We start from the raw sequence: 18,143 nt of genomic DNA on the forward strand, positions 1-18,143 counted from the left end.
TCTTCATTGGGTCAACGTGTTTGGGTTCTATTGCAGATTGCTGGCTACTTGGAATGACTGACGAAGGGCTTGCCTGTCCTATACATCAATACCCCTAGCCTTCATAAGGGCTATATTCATTATTAACGAGGAAACGAGCTTGAAACAATGCAGCAATATTATTCTACTCACCTCAAAAAGATATGTGAGATGGCTAATTTGGTAACCAACCGGGAAATAATCCAGCTCCATCGCTTGACTGGCTTCCTAGACCCCTGATCCAATGTAACTAACATTCGGGGCATTGGACAGAGTTCCCTTTACGGCGAGACAGAACTGTGCTCGATAGGAGATCACTAGTTCAAATTACACTGGTTATTCAAGAGCTGAAATTTTGGGATTATTTCTATGAACAACAGGCGCAACATTCACATATGTCCCCCCTCCCTCCAACCACAGAATCCGAATCCGAAAAGATCACACTTAGACAAATACGTCGCGTCTGGGCATGGCGGTTGGTGGTTTATGCGTAACGAGGGAGCTAAAATTTGCAGTCGTCGCACTCGCATATCGAACCAACCATATCACAACTATCGTCGATACATTCTGTAAGTTGCTCAAAATCTTCCATGGGCTTGTCGAAGCGAGTCTGCAGGAGGGAGCGGAATGCAGGATGGCAGTCTCGTATCTTTTTCTTCTTAGATGCGACATGGCATTCGAGTTTCGCCCATAGCTTGCGGATGTCCCTAGTCCAGGCTTTTGGATTCCATTGTGTTCTCAGTTCAGGCGTCATGCAGGAGGAGTTTTTGACTTCGAACTGGTCGAATTCAGCCACCATGGAAATGATATCCTCTTTCATGTCCATGATTTTTGCAATATGATACAGTGCTTGCTTCACATTGGGGTGGACAATGAGCACGGCCTCCATCCACTCATCGCGAGCAGGTGGGGAGTTGGTGGGTGGCATGTTGGAGATCTTTGGTCAAGTGGCGAAGCTTGGATGATGGGTTGGAAACGATGGACGAGATGAGGAGAGTGGTGTGAAAGTGTAGAAAATATCACGATAAAGCTTGGTGGGCGCGTTCCTCAGCTTGAGATGCTTCAGGGTTTTGTCCAGGCGATTCTGCAAGAATGGGCGGAAGGCTAGATGGCGACCTTCGATCTCTGCTCTTGCAACTGCAATCTCGGACTGCAGCTCGATTGTCTCCCAGGTAGCGTATTCCACATCTGAGCTACTGCCATCTTTTAAAAAAAAGGCGAAGAGGTCGTTGTCCATCTTCACGATGTTCTCAATGTGGTCGAGTACTTGATAATTGGGTCATGGGCATTGGCGGCCTCCACCCACTCGTTGGGTGGAGTATTTGGAGGCGACATTATCGAAGCTCTGCAGGCTCCTGAGTATTGAATAAATGGAAAGAATATCTGGAGAGTGGTTAGAATGATGAACGGAACTGCGAGACTGCTTGAAGTGTCTAGTTAATACAGAATGCTCCCCGGCACATGGAGCGACCTGCGTCAGGCAGAAACCACTTCCAATCCTGGAAGACAGAGCAAATGTGTCAAAATACTCAAACTTTTCAATTCCCGGATAGAAGATGAGCGTGGCATGTCCCCAAGGTTTTGCCAGTCCTCAATATGGCATACTATTTGTAGGGAATCCAATATCCCCCCCCCACCCCGGCAGAGGTTTGCCCAACTGGTAAACTGACTTTCACAATCTCCAAGGTTGGAACCGTGTCTTTACCAAGTAATTCAAAAAAAGTATATAGAAAACCTAGTAGGCTTTAAGCATTTCATTCTGTTCAAAGACATTTATTTAGTCAGGGTATTTTATCAAGCAGAGGACCGCTTCCATAAAACGGCAGACGATATGCCCCCAACTGCAGCAACGCCTGTTATAACCTCCCACGTCCCCTGCAAAGCCAACGCCGCAGCATCCTTAATAGCTTTGCGGTACTCATCAGACATCTTAACTTGGTCCATCAAGATGATATAACCCTTAGCCGTGTTAATCAGCTCGCGATCCAAGCCCGCCAGATGAAGTTCGCGACCGAAGAGATTCATGAAGATCACACCTCCAACAGGGATCGCCACTGCCATGCCCCAAGTCCGCATGTAGTTTGAAACAATGATCGGCATTGTAGATAGTGCGGTTCCCTCTTCCTTTGGAATGCTCTGTATCCGGATATTGTAGCTTGAGAGGAGCAGGCCGTGACCTAACCCCATCGAGAAGAAGAGGAAAACCCAGCCAATCGTTGGCGTTGCACCATCCAACAGGATTGAGCATCCAGAAGCCAGAATTGTAAGAACCCAACCCCCGGAGATTATCCACTTAGCGCACTGGGACTCCCTTGCCAGAACAAATCCCACAACCGCGGCGGGCGCGACAGAGAGACCGGTGATGGCGAGTAAGGCTATACCGGAAAGAGATATTGACAGGTACTTGGTTGAAATGAAGAACATGGTGAAGAACTGAAGCTGGCAGAAGATCTGATCAATAGGTTAGACTAGTTACGGGCTTAAAGTGTGAAATGAAGTTACTCACCACGAAGCCGTGACAAAAACACCCCACATAGGTCATAGCAGCCCCCGGGCTTCCCAATACCCGAGATCCAAACTGTGGATGCAGGGCCCAAGTCGACTCGTAGAATAGTAGAGCGATAAGAACCGCCACCCCAACGGCAATGGGCACCAAGGTCTGCCATTCGTTCCAACGGTAAGAGATACCTCCCCAGCTGAGACCGACGAGAATACCTCCCAGCCCCATAAAGGCCATTGTAGCTCCAGACCAATCCAGAATACGCAATTTGCGAAGCGGGATACTCTTCGACACGCGCAAGTCAACTGCAAACGGTATCACAAGCATGCCAAGCGCGCAGAATATAAAGTTGAAGTAGAAAGCCCATGTCCAATGTGCGTAATCGGTGAAGAGACCTCCGACAACCGGGCCGACCATGGTACCAATGATTCGGGTGAGCAGAATGTAGCACGAATATCGCGACTGTATGTGCTCGGGGGTTGACTCGGTCATCACCACGAAGCAGAGGCTCATGGCGCCGCCCCCTCCAATTCCTTGTATCAGGCGACCGACGACTAATTCCACTAGACTCATCGATCCGCTGCAGATCCCGGTACCGATGGTTGTGAGTACGACGGCGATAGTCCACACCGCGCCATGGCTGTAAACGTCGCACATCATTGTGAAATAAAGTTGACTGGCAGCATTGAGAACAAGATAAGCTGTGTTTATCCAGAGGACGCTGACGAATGGTTCGTCGAATGTGTTTGCTAGGTCCTTTCCACAATGTTAGCTTTGCTCATAGATAATATCGGTGATTTGTGGTGATCAATAGTATGGAACCTACCGGTAGCATCGGGATCAACACCGTGGCATCGAACGCATCCATCATCGCTAGGATGACGATGCAGATGAAGACAAGCCAGTCACGAACGCCGGGCTGCCATTGTTGAGCGTCTGTTGGCTCCTCATTCTCGAAGAGTTGAATCGTACTCTCTTGTGCAGGATGCTTCACATCGTCGACGCTCTGAACACTTGCGTTGGGACCGAGGGTGGTTTTAGACTCATGGCCGAAGTATTGTTGTATTAGTTCTGGGCTCCCCATTTGCAACACGAAGTGGGGTATAAAAGTCGAAGTTCGATATCTGAGAGATGGATTATTGTGGCTGGGTATGTGTCGGTGTCGGCGGTTGATGACTTGGAAATTGCTGCAGAGTCATGTTCGGCTGATGAAAAGGACATTTTTGTTAAGGAGGTCCGCCTGTCGCAAACCTGGATTCAAAGAAGGGTGCATTGGGATACCGCGAACCTGGAAAGGAGTCCGTGCTGGCTCGAATTCCGAAGGGTCAAGGGATGACCCCAGAGGGAGATGAAGGTCACAACAAGGGATTTTCGGGATATTGTCGGCTTTGGGTGCCCTGGAGGGGGTAGCGGAAAATTCCCAACACAATTATTCCCCCCTCCCATAAAGCCATACAATCTCTAATATGTACCATGGAGCTGCTTTATGGAACGCAATGGGCCCGGACTGGATTAAATAACATTTTCCAGCATCTAGATAGTCGGATGTACAATGCTTGGGGTAATTCGTTTTCGAACTTCCTACCCTTATTTATTTTCTGGGTTACTGGAACTATCTATACTTAAATTAGAGAGATGAAGTGCCAGACACCGTATTTCGGACAAATTAGATATAAAAGGGTTTCCTAGTATTTAGCTTTGTGGGGTTACAGCTTGAAAGGGTTTGGGTCACAGGAAGAAAGGAAGTAACCTCCTGCACCAAGGGGGTGGATGGAATGCTATGACGTAAATAGTAGTGAAATCTCATACACTGAGCTCAAGATTATTATTTAATAGTAGGGTGGGCGGCTATCGGAATCGAAAGCAACACATTAATTGCTGCCAGAAAATAACAGGAGATTTAGATCTTTCAGTCCCTCCTCTTCATACAGCTAATACTAGGTCGATCTCAAATACATGAGATATCTAGACTTGCAAGTTGCTAATTTGGCATCCTGGTAGAGGGTTAACTTGAAGTATAGCAACATCACCACCAGTATAATCATGATCCACCCGGGCATTTCCACGGTACTAGGTAGCCTGTACCTGGCAGAGATTAGATGTTGTTGCACCTCTTCCTACGAAAAAGTTGTTCGGGTGGGACCACGTGAGTGCCCCAGGCACCAAGGTCGCTGTAGTTCGTGCACAGCCTCGCTCTCTTCTCTTCGCTCTCTTTATACTATCACTACGCTTTTCGTCCTGCGCCCATTCATCGCCTACAAGAATAAGTCTTCGCAATTGCAAATCACAATGTCGTCGCTTTTCAACGATGTTCGTCGCGATGGGTTCATTTCATCACTCGGCAGGTTCATGGCGGAACCTAGTCGTGTGGACCGGAATCAAAGTTGAGAAACTTCAAAACATGTTTCTACCAAAGCTTACACCAGAAGGAAGGAAATTACTGAGAGATAATTCCGATTTCGTCGGGACCCAGTTGAAGCACTATGGAGTGCAGTTCGAAGAACCCAAGTCCTCTGGACGGAGCACTACCCCCACTACATTACTGAAGGCTGCCCTCACGGCCGGGAAATGCGACCAGGTTCCCAAACATATCGTTAAGCTTCAAAATGAGGAGACAAGGCGACTAAAAGATAAGGAATCAGATTGGGAGACTAGGCGAGAAAAAGTGCATCAGGACTATCTTCTTAAACTCGCCCGGAAGAAAGAGGATGTCTCCCTTATTGGGAGATATCTTGTTGACAGTGAGCCTATCGAGGATGGGTTTTTAGACAAGGCAACTGACCTTGTCCTCAATATCCACCGAACTGACACACCTGGTATTTTCAAAGTCAATTTTGATTTCGGAGTTGTCGAGGGCGTGATGCTTATGTGTTTGGAGAAAGTTGCCCTGGACAAATACTGCGCTCAGGCTGGTCGTGAACATGATGACAACTCGGCTGATTCCTTGGATGAAGAGGGCTCCGAAGAAGATCTTGTCGATGAGGGTGGTATTTCAACCAAAAAGAACTTGAAGCTGGGCAATAAGAGAGGTTGGCCAGCCTCTAAAACTAGTATGACGAGAGCGAAGATTCAGAAGACAGGGAAAGATCGGGCTCTTCAATATCTTCTCAAGCTTAAATGTCGCGAGAAAAGTGAAGGCATGATTTACTTCCAGGAAAGCGACGGAACTATCAATTTCGATAATGAAAAGCTCGCCAGCTTTGATGGATTGGTGGATCTCCCCATAATAGGACAAGGAGTATCGTTCTCTGCGCGGAAGATCTCTGACCTGCCCCGTCCATCCGGGAAGAATTGGGCAGATTATTCAGAGCGGCAATATGAGATGGGACGGATTAACAGATGGCGCTAGATTTGATTCTGGGCTGTGATGGGAAACGTGGAGGAATAATCGCTATTTGCCAAGGGGTAGCTAGGCCTAGCAGCGCCAAGGAAAATAAAAATGATTGCTAAGTTTTGTTCAATGAAAACTTCAGAAGATCTGTTTTGATGTCATCTATGGATCGAAGGAGAGGTCACACGAGGGCGTCTGGTCTGAAAGCATTGAATCTAAAAAACGCCAGTCTGGCTCGAGACCGTGCTCACAAGCCCACCATTCCCACATACCCATACGCAAATTAAAATACCTTCCTTATCAGTGCTAGCGTGTACTTTGGTCAAAACTAGGTTGTATGGAAGGATGCACTCTGCAATCCTCAAGGCAGATTGATCGTCCGTAGCGTGCAAGGCGTTATTGAGAGAAATAGAATGACAATCATAAGCAGACTAGAATGATAAGCGAATAAAAATATCGGATCATCGTGCAGAGTTTCCTTTTTGGTATAGAAATGGCCCCATCGAAGTTCCCACAGCTTCGCGCTACGGTCAACCTCCGGATGGAACAGCATGATGTCGTGTCCCTGCTTCAGCAAGCCCCAAAACAGCTTCAAAATAAGCGGGTTTTTTCCGGGCTTCTCGGGAAACCCGGGTCTCCACAAGAACGCCGAATGTCCATAAATTCCAGCCACCTTAGATAGTGGTCTTCACTGAGGTCCACCTACAGTGAGTAGCCCCGCCATGATCGGTAGAGCAAGGATAGAACTACATGTTTATGTAGTTTTTATCTAACGTAAAGATCAGGAACTCAAAATCTAATTGTCCAGGCTAGCATGTGATACGAACCTCGAAGTATCAGCGATTTTCAGGGGAATATTGGTTGCGACGATGGACGGGGTACTTTGTCACTATGTGATCCCATTGCCGGGCAATTGCCCAGAGTCGTCATTCGCCCAATTGCAATGTGAAACGGGCCGGACCCCAAGGCCCATCAATCGACAGCATTGTGGAAGCTCGCGCCTGTTAACCTAAGGAGTTAAAGCTTTACACACGTGATCTACATGCGCCGGGGTAATTAAATAATATGGGGGCCATTTTAGTCTTGGCGCTTACTATGGAGTGTTGCAGGGCGGATAGAGACAAGGTTCTGCACAGTTAAAATGCTAAAATAACCCAAATAATCTGCTGTGGACAAATTGTGTTAGGTGTGTTATTGATATCCTCAGAGTATGCAGCACGAGAAAAGATCTCGTCAGAAGCCCATTAAGTCTTGCCTCGAATGTAATCGCAGAAAGCAGAAGGTACGTACTATCAGCGGCTTCTGATACTTCCTACGGCGCCCTTGTGAAACCATCCATGACACATCACGCATTGCTGACCACTTCTTAGTGTAATCGCCAAAAGCCATGTAATCATTGCCAGGGCCGCGGGGTAGAGCACCTCTGTGTATATTCCTTCACCCGCACTCAACAAAGTCACAGCAGAGGTCGCAACAGACAGCCAAGACGACGAAGATCGAGCCCTCAAACTGGAGGTTCGGAAGATCAACAAAGTCCTACAACAAGCTCCTCATATGAATCCGACTCACATGAGCCGGTGATGGATGGACTAGAAGCTTTGAGGTACGAGTCGTCAAAGTGTACCAAAGAGCCAAGCAATTGCACAAACCCTTCATGCTCCCTGGCTTGGGTGTTAGGGGATCTGGGAATAAAATATAGACACAAATTTACTGATATAAATTCATATAGAAACTTCCCGCTCATGACGGCGGCAAAGAATAGCATGCCTTCGTCACGATCGAGATCAAGGCTGCGCCGAACATGGCCAGAAAGGCCAGTGGCAGACTTCTTGGTCTGTATGTTTCTACAGGAGATCAATCGAACATACGAAATGATATATCCTCCCACATTCCATTCCAAATACAATGAATGGTGGACGCTACAAGAGAATACGGACGGCATATTGGAAGGCAACATCTCCGACGAGGATGTGGATTTCGGTCTACTCATACTACGGGTTTGTCTGCTCAGTGTACAGTGTCTACCACACACAAGATATCCCACCGCTGGAATACTGGATGTCAGCCTCGATCACCTTGAAGAATGGTTTTACTCCTTGGCAAACGAAATTGAGAAAACGCAATCAGCCGAGAGAAAGCCGACTATCATAACTGTGCAGCATCGATTCTATCATGTCTGCTACCTCGGAAATTATGCAAAGATTCGAAAATGCTGGGCAGCTTTGAGTGTGACTGTCAAGGATGCTCATGAAATGGGATTACACCTGAAGGATCCAGGGATTCCACTTGATGATCTGAGTATGGAAATTCGTAGGCGAGCTTTCTGGAACTTGTATGTTATTGATCGGTAAGTTGATGAGTTAGGTTCCCTTGAATGCGCTAGAAATACTTGATCTGATACCTACCAGATTTATGTGTACCCTTTTCGGCTATTGGCCTCTGATCCCCGAAGGATACTTTGACATCGATCTTCCACACGACAGTCTGCGTACTATCACAATTAGACCATACATTCTCACGACATTTACGGATCGCATTTTTTACATCAAGGTGGCCAGATATCTCACGGCATTCACTAGTCCCCCATCATGGACGACAGATCAATATGACCCAGTTTTGGTCTCTGAGTTCGCGCAGAGGTTCAAAGAAGTCGTTGTTGACCAACTGCCACCTGCATATTGGCTCGAAAATCCCGACACTAGATGGGATGCAGCAGAGCCGACACTCCTTCCCAAGAGAGAAACCCTCCATTTATTTATTTACAGCGCCAAGGCCTCTCTATACCGCGCATTTGCGGATCCCTGCAACAATCTACACTACGGCAGCAATACTAGCAGCAGATACGGTACCGATCTACTAGCTCTTTCTCATCGCCGAACACTGATGGACGTTTCCTGTAAAGTGATATCATCAATCACCCGACTCTATGTTTTGGCAGGCGATGATGAGGGCGGTACATGCGAGCAAATGTTTCTTTTTCCGATCCTTCTTGTCGAAGCGCTGGCGTGCCTCGGGGTTTGTTTGCTTTCCATCCAAGCAGATACGCGACAACTGTCGAATGCAGGCATTCGGTTCAGCCCCGACTCCGACTTGCGGTATAGCTACGCTACGTTCTTCGATGCCTTTGGCCTTCTTTCTCGACAAGCGCCACAGTATGGAATCGCCAAACAAGGACTGAGTATTCTGGAAGGCCTCCATGGCACACTGCAATCATCTTCTGCCAGTCCTAGTTTACTGCGCATCGAGAATTATCGCACTGCAGCCACAGGGAGCGAGACACATGCCGCGGGGGGGGTTTCACCTGGAGCAAGCTCTGATGACAGTTCATGGCCACGGGGGAGGGGAGCTTCCGGGTCGCGTATTTTTCCCTCTGCCCGAATGGCTTCCCTCTTTTTTTGACTCGCCGGGTCGGTCTTGGCTATTCCGCGACCAGTCCGCCTTTGGCGACTTGTTAGCGTGAAATTATGAACAGGGTTTTGTTTGTTTCTGGGGCATCGAAAAGTGACGAAACAGGGTTTGAAAATTGGAACACTGTGGGTACACTGCATAGTATGGACTCCATACTATGGAGTATGTACATGAGCGAATGATCCATGTAAACAGGGGGGGGAGATTGATTTCCAGATGGCAGGCGAAATCGGCAATCGGCTGTTGATGTCTTAGATGTACATGATAACGCCAACGATAATGAGTTTAAAATAAATGGGATTCGACATAATCAATTGCCAGGCCACGCAATCTATCTGCGGCTAAATTGAAAAGCGGCTTGGAGCGCTGTGGCTTCTACAGGTTCAAGGACTGTGGGCGCTGCAGGTGAGACCGGGCGTGCAGATCGCTTGCTCTTTGGGCCACCGTGCACGGTAGTTGCCTGGCGAATGCTCCTTGGCTCACATCACTAAGTTTATGTCCAAAGCCGTTAAGGATGACCCCATTGCACTGCTGGAAAACTTGGTTTGGGTAACCCGAAATAAACCTAACTGGGGAGAGTACTTGGATGTGGAGTGTGGTACCCCAAGATAAAATATGGCATTATTGAAGGTATCATGTATGCCTGAGGCATAAATTTAAAAATTCTTCCTCCCACATGGGGACATTCTTCGAGTATAAACTGGCATTTATCTCGGTATCAACCAAGCTCACCCATCGTAACTTTCTATTTCTATACAAATTAAATTGTAATATGTGAAGACTGACAGATTCAGATGGTATTCTACATCATGCACCTCACCACTGAATCTCTAGGGTTACCTGTGCGACCGATCATCGACGTCATGCGGGCCGCAGAAGGAAAAAATGCCAAGACGTAACCAAGTTTACTCCCATAGGGCGCTCCATTGACTTTTTAGGCTTATCGCTTGGATCTTCCCCTCCCAAACCTTACTGCTTTTTTGACGCCTGTCATTTTCCAGCTTCTATTGCTGTTCTCCCCTCCTCGGAACCTTTTCCCTTCACTTACGAGGATTGGGAGCGGTGGGAGAAAAAAAAAAAAGGAGGCATCTCCAACCATCTCCCGACCTTCCTTTCAACAACCACACCATTGTACATTTCATTGGCATCTTTCCATGGCATTCGCATTATCGAATCTCGTAAAAAGTCCTCTGATCCCCGCCAGCGGTCATCGGCATTGATCGCCGAGCGCGTGGATGATGCGCCCCGGGCTCGATAAGCCGGGCGCACTGCCTCTCCTGATAGTGTTGATCTTTTCGCTACTCACTCTGGCACCCTCATTGTCGAATATCTATAATTTGAAACTGACCGATTTCTCATTCAACACTCATGGAGCTCGACGTAAGTTCATGAGGATTTGCATCGCATTGGCTTCGGGATTTCCGAGACGCAAGCTAACAGGAACACTTCGTATTCAGATATGCCACTCATCAACGAACCTGTCGCTGAATTCCCCTCGGACATGCCACCGATCAGCTATTCGGCCTCGTGGACTATGACGGCGCAGTATCGGCCGCGTGGGAATCTCCTGTCGCGTTCTGTGCGCTCCGGAAACAACGCGCCGACACTGTCCGGCGAGCTCGCTTCCGTCGAGAACAAAAGCGAATTATCACATGGCGCGGTAGACTCGTCGTTCATGTTTAGCCGACGGGCTCGCGCTTTTCGAACCTACTTCATCCAGCAATTAGATGACTATCAAATCTTCACCCCCTTTTCGAACCGAAGCCTCTCTCCCGAAACCGCACACCTCGCCCCTACCACCCCCCCTTCTAATCTCGCTCCTCGACCGACCTCTCTTAACGAACCCTCCTCCGGAAATAAACCGCATTTGAATAATGAGCCGACCCCCTCAGACATATCACCAACAAACTGGCCGGGACTGCAGCTCTCACCTTTGTTCGGCATGTGGCAGCAGGCCTGCCGCGCTGCAACCAGGTTTTGGAGGCTTGGACCCGAGTCTCTAGCCCAATCTTCCAGTATACCTTGGAACTGGGACTGGTCCTCTATCGAATCTCTCGCGACCAGTGACAAAAAGAATCCGACTCGCGCAGCTATAATGCCCCAACCGCAAGACCCGCAAGCACGGGCCAACGCGACCTCAAATCAACCCGCGCAAACCTCAAAACCAAACACATTCTCCCATAACGAGACCACTGATGCTGCCATTCGAACGGCGCCTGAGCTAAAGGGTAGCTGTATGGCAGTGGTTATCGGCTTGGTTGTCGGAATTATGTGGTTTTAGACCGCTATCTCATCGGTAATCCCAGATTCCGTATATTGATCGTGAATACGGAGTGGGATCTGGGGAATTCTCCACATTTTGCACTCTCGCACTGCCTTGAACGTGCTGTCAACTACTGGACATTGGAACATCGCGATGTCATTTATGTCCCCTCATGCCTATAATGAGTTTCTTTTCTTTTCTTATCTGGATGGACATGTATTGGATAGGATCTAGTATGGATGGCTCTGGTTTAGCCTCCAGTGGATTTAATGATGAAAGTTAAATTTTGTATAGTCTATTTTATAATTTCAATACAAAGTAGACTCAATGACAAAAGAAATAATCACAAAGCTATGCGCCGTATGAGGTACACCCGGGAAGAAATAAAAAAAGAAATAGGACCTCCATGATTCAGAACATCAGCATGTCTCTTGCATCGGCCGTGGCTCCCACTGAGTCAGTGGAACCTGTGTCGAATCGCGATCAGTGTGGAGAGAACGATCGAATGCACCGGCCTTTGCTAATCGACGGGCCTTTTTGATGAGCTTCCCCGGGTGGTAAACGATCAAAACAAGCATGGAAAGAAACATTAGAAACGCATCAAAGACGTAAATATACGCCTCCTTCGTATTGACGTCTGTCGTCCGAGGCGCACCGAATTGGATCGTCCGAACCAAATTGCGAATCATCATGGCGAAACAAGCGACATACATCGCCCACATGTACGGCATCCATTTGAGATCGGGATTCATAATCAAAAGCGGTGTCGGTGCTTGTTGGAGACGACGATGAAACTTGACGGCGATCAGAATGAAAAAGGCAAAGACAATGAGTGAGAAGATTAACCCCGCAAGTACAACTTTCTTGCCGATACTCATGATCTGAGCGTCTCCGGTGACCTGAACACCGGCGCCGCCGAGCTGTGTGCAGAAACAGAGGATGTCATTCATTACAAAGACGAATGTGAGCCATTTGACGCGCATGCTAGAGAGGTGCTCTGCTTCGAAGGAGCGGATAATTCGTCCAAGGACCATGTATACGGTTGCGGCGACAAGAGGTGGTGCGCAGAGAATGAGCATTTCTTGTAGTGCCCAAGATTTAATTTCAAACCGGGATTCATGAGACCATGCTCGTCCGTAATAACCGAATGTCTCGCCTATTTTGCGTTATGTTGTTAGATTGGACTCGGGGGGCGATTCGGAAGGATATAGGGTGGAACGCACATATCCCTCCTAATATCAGGGGTATGAAGTATGCAGCGCGAAATGGAATCGTGAGCACGATGTGAACGATGGTTGCAAGCCCGAATATGGCCATGAATGCATACCCTGCCGTAGCTGAAGGAGTATACGGGTAGAACTCGACGACCGGATCGGACCCGTTTACGCCGGGGTGATAAACGATATCCATTGTGAGAATTAAGGGGCGCAGGAGAAAAGATAGGTTGAAGATGTTTCGATTCTAGACTTAGGAGCTAGCTATATTTATGATGATTGTTGATCCATCCTTCTCATTGCCATCTGGCTCTGCGTTTCCGTATCGGGAAATATCTGAACGAATACGTGCGGAGCAAGTGGAGCGTTTGGCGACGCGCCCATCCCTTTTTTTTAAACTTTGCCGCCGCGGAGTACTTATTGCTTCTTTCTGGAAGGGAATTATCCACTATGCCTTTGATCTTGCATCTTCTAGGCAGAAATATGCCTATTTTTAGGGGTCTGAACCCTGGGGTCAGGGCAATGGGCTACACGTGCAAGAAAACTCAAAAAACTTAATTTAGGGACAGTATGTTTCATGGTATTGATCCATTTACCGTCTTGCCTTTGGCCAATTTCATGGTGTCGGCTTTTCTTCATTTAATTCTATTACTGGCAACAATAATTCTGGTACTGGTTCTGCAAGCCAGCTTATCATCGAAGCATTTTTGTCCTGTGCCGAACAGGATCTAAGTCGGCATTCATTGTTATACTTCAGAAAATATGGAGATAAAGGCTCATCATCTGCTTCTTTTCCAAAGTGTAATTTCGTTCATTTTATCATCATGAATTATTCCGATTCAACTTCCCGCACCTTCTTTAACGGCCATTCAATCCACGGCTGGTACTCCGGCTGCAGAAACGTAGAAACACCCGAAAGAACATGCTCAGCCCATCCCTTCATAAACCAAGCCGTTTCCATATATCGAAACATCACAGCCCAGTAGGCAAGTACCACAAGAGCCCGAGGCTCTTTCTCCTCTAGCAACCGGATAAATTGTTCAGGTAGTCGATAAAGCCACCCGATCAATAGATCCATCAGAGCAACCCCTGACTGCTGGGCAGATCTCCGTTTGTGAACCTGATTCATGATGTCATATAAATCATTGAGAGCAGAGGTGTATAATTGAAGTACAGATTCATCTTTGACTTCTCGCTCAACAAGTTGCTGTGCTGCTTGCGTGTAAACAGTATGCTCGTGGAGCTCGAGACCAATCGATGGGCTGATCTCTGGTAAAGGCTCTGGGGGCTCAGGTTTGAGAATCCCACTAAAGACTTTCTGGTGATATGACCGTACAGTCAATTTAACGCCTTGCATGAGGACGAGCCACTCTGCTGGACCGGCGTCGCTGAAGATAAGGTATTCCCCTGGTCGTGGTCCGCGGCCAAAATATATGAAAACTATTAGAGCTGCGGACATGTAGATCTTCTGGCAGTTCTCTTCATTCAGATCCTCGAGTGAAAGGAAATTGGTGACTGTTCGTACGCCGAAAGTAAAATGGTTGTCTGCTTGTTGTAGGTATTTATTTCGTTCTTCGGGGTGCTCGTAGGCTAGATGTAGTGCGGATAGGGCGAGGATTAGGTGGAGAATTGAAGGGAATTCGATACCCCATTGTACTATGTGGTATTGCCAGATATTGTGGGGGTCACTGGTACGCATTGTTTGGAATGTAGATATAGACCAGTGGTGAAAGAGATGAAGGTCGGGAATGGATATAGTGCTTGGAAGGGGCTCTTTCAAGATATCACATTGTGTTCCAGTGGAGTGGGTGCTGCTGGAGGAGGACGGGGGCTGCGGATTTGATATTCGGAAGGTTTGTTTCAGTCCACCAGTTGCGAATTGATGTGGTTGGAATCTACGTGCCGGTGTTCGGACGGGCACTTCCGAATCCTCTTGAGCCGAGGATTCCGCAGATTGCGTTGCGATTGTGGTAAATGTGCATTCGACATCATGGTTGGAACAGTTGGAGCAGCTAGGCCGCTTTTCGTCACACTGTAACAGATCAGCCCGGCTCTCGTTAGATTCGCAGTCTAAGCTATTCCACCGCCTAGGGCGAAAGCAAAGTAACGACCGGAGTGTATATAGCATAACCGCGGATTAAGTAGGAGCGAGAGAAGTGAAGGGTACAGGATAGAGATCGGAGGAAATGCGTACCTTAATGCGCCGTCGCTTGCAGTTAGTGCACCCTAGGCGCGACTTCCGATGTGTCCGTCTTGGCCGGACAGCCTTATTGCCACCTGGAGGGTCCATTGCTTACTTTTCCTTACTATTGTCGGGGTGCGCAGTGCGTATTCGTTCTCGGCTTCCCTTTTATGACGTCCAAGGTGCGGGCCTCGCCTCCTTCCTTCCAGGCCGCACGCATTGAAGGTCGGACTAAATGGATCCAATTAGGCGGATATGTTGTTAGATCTGCGTATCACGGAAGATCTCAGCATCTGCTGTCCCCTTTGTTCCAGGCATCGAAATATCCTGAAGATGTTTGGGAAAGGATGAGTTACGGATACGCAGAAATTTCCGGATTTGGGTTAGCAGCCCCACCAGCCTGAGATTTCACAGCGCCAATTGACATTCTCATTGGCTCCATTGATTGTATTTTTTTATCTGGCTCTCCGTACTTATTATAGACCTGACCAGCACTGGCAAAATAGATAGGGTTTCGGTCCTGGTACAGGTGGGTCTCACTTGGTCTTGATCTCAGACTACTGGGTTGAGAATTATAGGAAAAAAATTGATTGGATGAGCAAAGATACCGGAAATTATTGAAGCTAATTTTCACATTGATTGGAGGCATCAATCTTCGTTAAACAAGATGAGATACAGAGCATAGCGTCATATATGGAGTTGGGATTTTGAAGTCCGCAACACGATCCAACAAGAAATAAGAAATTTACAGACGGGCCGGACGACCAGAGAGGGTCGAGCCGTAAACCACATCGAAGCGGTCCAGGTTCATGACCTTGTCCCAAGCAGCGACGAAGTCACGAACGAACTTGGACTGGCCGTCATGGCTACCGTACAGCTCTGACAGAGCACGGAGCTCGGCGTGGTGACCGAAGATCAGGTCGTTGCGGGAAGCAGACCACTTCTTGGCACCAGTCTTGCGGTCGACACCCTCGAAAGTGTCGTTGTTGGCGTTGACGGACTTCCACTCGGTGCTCATGTCGAGCAGGTTGACGAAGAAATCGTTGGTCAGCTGGCCAGGACGCTGGGTCAGGACACCCAGGTTGGAGCGGTCCCAGTTGGCGCCCAGAACACGCAGACCACCGACGAGGACGGTCATCTCGGGAGCAGTGAGGGTCAGCTGCTGGGCCTTGTCGACAAGCATCTGCTCGCTGCGGACACGAATGCTGGAGTGGCCGTAGTTGCGGAAGCCGTCGTGGACAGGCTCCAACCAGCGGAAGGAGTCGACATCGGTCTCCTCTTGGGTGGCATCCATGCGGCCGGGGGTGAAGGGAACGGGAATACCGGCGGCCTTCTCCAGGGCAGCATTACCGGCCAGAACGATCAGGTCAGCGAGAGAGACACGCTTGTTACCAGTCTGAGAGCTGTTGTAGCGACGCTGGACGTCCTCGAGAACGGCAAGGACCTCACGAAGTTGGGCAGGGTTGTTAACCTGCCAGTTGTTCTGAGGAGCCAGGCGGACACGGGCACCGTTGGCGCCACCACGCTTGTCACCGCCACGGAAGGTGGAGGCAGAGGCCCAGGCAGCGGAGATGAACTTGGTGTGCTCCAGGCCGGAGGCCAGGATCTCGCGCTTCAGGTCAGCAACATCCTCGATATCAATCAGAGGGTGGTTGACACCGGGAACGGGGTCCTCCCACAGGAGAGTCTCCTGGGGGACCTCGGGGCCGAGCCAGCGGACACGAGGGCCCATGTCACGGTGGAGCAACTTGAACCAGGCGCGGGAGAAAGCATCGGCGAGCTGGTCAGGGTTGGCCAGGAAGCGACGGGAGATCTTCTCGTAGGCAGGGTCAAAGCGGAGAGACAGATCAGTGGTCAGCATCTTAGGCTTGTGCTTCTTGCTGCCATCATGGGCATCGGGGATAATGTCGTCGGCATTCTTAGCGGTCCACTGGTTGGCGCCAGCGGGAGACTTGGTGAGTTCCCAGTCAAACTTGAAGAGGTATTCGAGGAAGTTGTTGCTCCATTTGGTAGGAGTCTTGGTCCAGGTCACCTCAAGACCCGAGGTGATAGTGTCGCCACCCTTACCGGTCTTGTGGGAGCTGGCCCAGCCGAGACCTTGAGACTCGAGACCGGCAGCCTCCGGCTCCTTGCCGACGTTGTCAGCGGGACCGGCACCGTGAGTCTTACCGAAGGTGTGACCACCGGCGATGAGAGCAACGGTCTCTTCATCGTTCATGGCCATGCGGCCGAAGGTGATGCGAATATCGCGGGCTGCCGCGACGGGGTCGGGGTTTCCATCGGGGCCCTCCGGGTTGACGTAAATGAGGCCCATCACAACCGCAGCGAGTGGGTCCTCAAGATCGCGAGTGCGGATATCGCTCTGCTTCTTCTCCTCTTCGGAAGTCTCCGGTGCGTAGCGAACATCATTGGTGAACCATTCACGCTCGCCACCCCAGTAGACAGACTCATCGGCCTCCCAGACATCAGCACGACCACCAGCGAAACCAAAGGTCTTCAGACCCATGGACTCGAGGGCGACGTTACCGGTCAGGAGCAGCAGATCAGCCCAAGAGATCTTCTCACCATACTTTTGCTTGATGGGCCAGAGCAAACGGCGAGCCTTGTCAAGACTGACGTTGTCGGGCCAACTGTTCAGAGGGGCAAAACGCTGCTGGCCCTGGCCACCACCGCCACGGCCATCGAAAACACGATAGGTACCGGCGCTGTGCCAGGCCATACGGACGAAAAGACCACCATAGTGGCCAAAGTCGGCGGGCCACCAGTCTTGAGAGTCGGTCATCAGACTGTGGAGATCCTTCTTGAGGGCATAGTAATCAAGGCTCTTGAAGGCTTGAGCATAGTCAAAGTCCTTGGTCAGAGGGTTGGTAGCCTCTGTGTGCTGGCGCAGGATGTTGAGCTTCAGGTTCTCTGGCCACCAGTCACGATTCCTGGTGCCATGGCCAGCGACGTTGGCGGATTTGTTGTGAACCGGGCATTCACCCATGATTGCTTTTATAATTTAAAGATATATGTGGAGGGTGGAGGGGTAGGAGAGGAGGAGAAGGAGAGTTCTGAGGAAGAAGAAAAAAAAAAAAACAAGGGACTTTCTCAAATGCACCGGCCCCCGCACTTTTTTAAGTAGCAACACAACGGGGACGGGGGGAAGAATGGCGGGAAACTTCATTGGAGGCAGTTTGTCAGCTCTAACTGGCTGGACAAGTCTGGCCACCGCCGATTCGAAATCG

At 49.2% G+C, this 18,143-nt stretch overlaps 9 protein-coding genes across 9 annotated transcripts; 3 read left to right on the forward strand and 6 right to left on the reverse strand.

Moving 5' to 3' along the window:
• Positions 1-520: 520 nt before the first annotated feature.
• On the reverse strand, positions 521-946 carry N7481_002300 (uncharacterized protein; the record flags this gene model as incomplete). Its single annotated transcript, XM_057261519.1, has 1 exon — positions 521-946. One exon carries the CDS (start codon positions 944-946, stop codon positions 521-523), a length of 426 nt encoding a protein of 141 aa, XP_057126451.1.
• Positions 947-961: 15 nt separating this feature from the next.
• Positions 962-1,255, reverse strand: N7481_002301 (uncharacterized protein; the record flags this gene model as incomplete). The annotated part of the gene is made up of 1 exon (XM_057261520.1): positions 962-1,255. The coding sequence occupies one exon, from the start codon at positions 1,253-1,255 to the stop codon at positions 962-964; it is 294 nt and encodes a 97-aa protein (XP_057126452.1).
• Positions 1,256-1,812: 557 nt separating this feature from the next.
• On the reverse strand, positions 1,813-3,602 carry N7481_002302 (Major facilitator superfamily domain general substrate transporter; the record flags this gene model as incomplete). Its single annotated transcript, XM_057261521.1, has 3 exons — positions 1,813-2,469; positions 2,525-3,274; positions 3,345-3,602. 3 exons carry the CDS (start codon positions 3,600-3,602, stop codon positions 1,813-1,815), a joined length of 1,665 nt encoding a protein of 554 aa, XP_057126453.1.
• Positions 3,603-4,919: 1,317 nt separating this feature from the next.
• On the forward strand, positions 4,920-5,867 carry N7481_002303 (uncharacterized protein; the record flags this gene model as incomplete). The annotated part of the gene is made up of 1 exon (XM_057261522.1): positions 4,920-5,867. One exon carries the CDS (start codon positions 4,920-4,922, stop codon positions 5,865-5,867), a length of 948 nt encoding a protein of 315 aa, XP_057126454.1.
• Positions 5,868-7,720: 1,853 nt separating this feature from the next.
• N7481_002304 (fungal specific transcription factor domain-containing protein) lies at positions 7,721-9,248 on the forward strand (the record flags this gene model as incomplete). The annotated part of the gene is made up of 2 exons (XM_057261523.1): positions 7,721-8,196; positions 8,258-9,248. The coding sequence occupies 2 exons, from the start codon at positions 7,721-7,723 to the stop codon at positions 9,246-9,248; spliced, it is 1,467 nt and encodes a 488-aa protein (XP_057126455.1).
• A 1,247-nt stretch (positions 9,249-10,495) lies between these two features.
• N7481_002305 (uncharacterized protein) lies at positions 10,496-11,538 on the forward strand (the record flags this gene model as incomplete). Its single annotated transcript, XM_057261524.1, has 2 exons — positions 10,496-10,637; positions 10,715-11,538. 2 exons carry the CDS (start codon positions 10,496-10,498, stop codon positions 11,536-11,538), a joined length of 966 nt encoding a protein of 321 aa, XP_057126456.1.
• A 401-nt stretch (positions 11,539-11,939) lies between these two features.
• On the reverse strand, positions 11,940-12,930 carry N7481_002306 (RTA1 domain-containing protein; the record flags this gene model as incomplete). The annotated part of the gene is made up of 2 exons (XM_057261525.1): positions 11,940-12,676; positions 12,744-12,930. The coding sequence occupies 2 exons, from the start codon at positions 12,928-12,930 to the stop codon at positions 11,940-11,942; spliced, it is 924 nt and encodes a 307-aa protein (XP_057126457.1).
• Positions 12,931-13,563: 633 nt separating this feature from the next.
• On the reverse strand, positions 13,564-14,433 carry N7481_002307 (uncharacterized protein; the record flags this gene model as incomplete). The annotated part of the gene is made up of 1 exon (XM_057261526.1): positions 13,564-14,433. The coding sequence occupies one exon, from the start codon at positions 14,431-14,433 to the stop codon at positions 13,564-13,566; it is 870 nt and encodes a 289-aa protein (XP_057126458.1).
• Positions 14,434-15,661: 1,228 nt separating this feature from the next.
• On the reverse strand, positions 15,662-17,902 carry cat2 (bifunctional catalase-peroxidase Cat2; the record flags this gene model as incomplete). Its single annotated transcript, XM_057261527.1, has 1 exon — positions 15,662-17,902. The coding sequence occupies one exon, from the start codon at positions 17,900-17,902 to the stop codon at positions 15,662-15,664; it is 2,241 nt and encodes a 746-aa protein (XP_057126459.1).
• Positions 17,903-18,143: the final 241 nt, after the last annotated feature.

This window comes from Penicillium waksmanii (assembly GCF_028829765.1).
Source record: "Penicillium waksmanii strain IBT 27052 chromosome Unknown utg000002l:1.0-3326099.0:1.0-3328782.0, whole genome shotgun sequence".
NCBI lineage: Eukaryota > Fungi > Ascomycota > Eurotiomycetes > Eurotiales > Aspergillaceae > Penicillium > Penicillium waksmanii.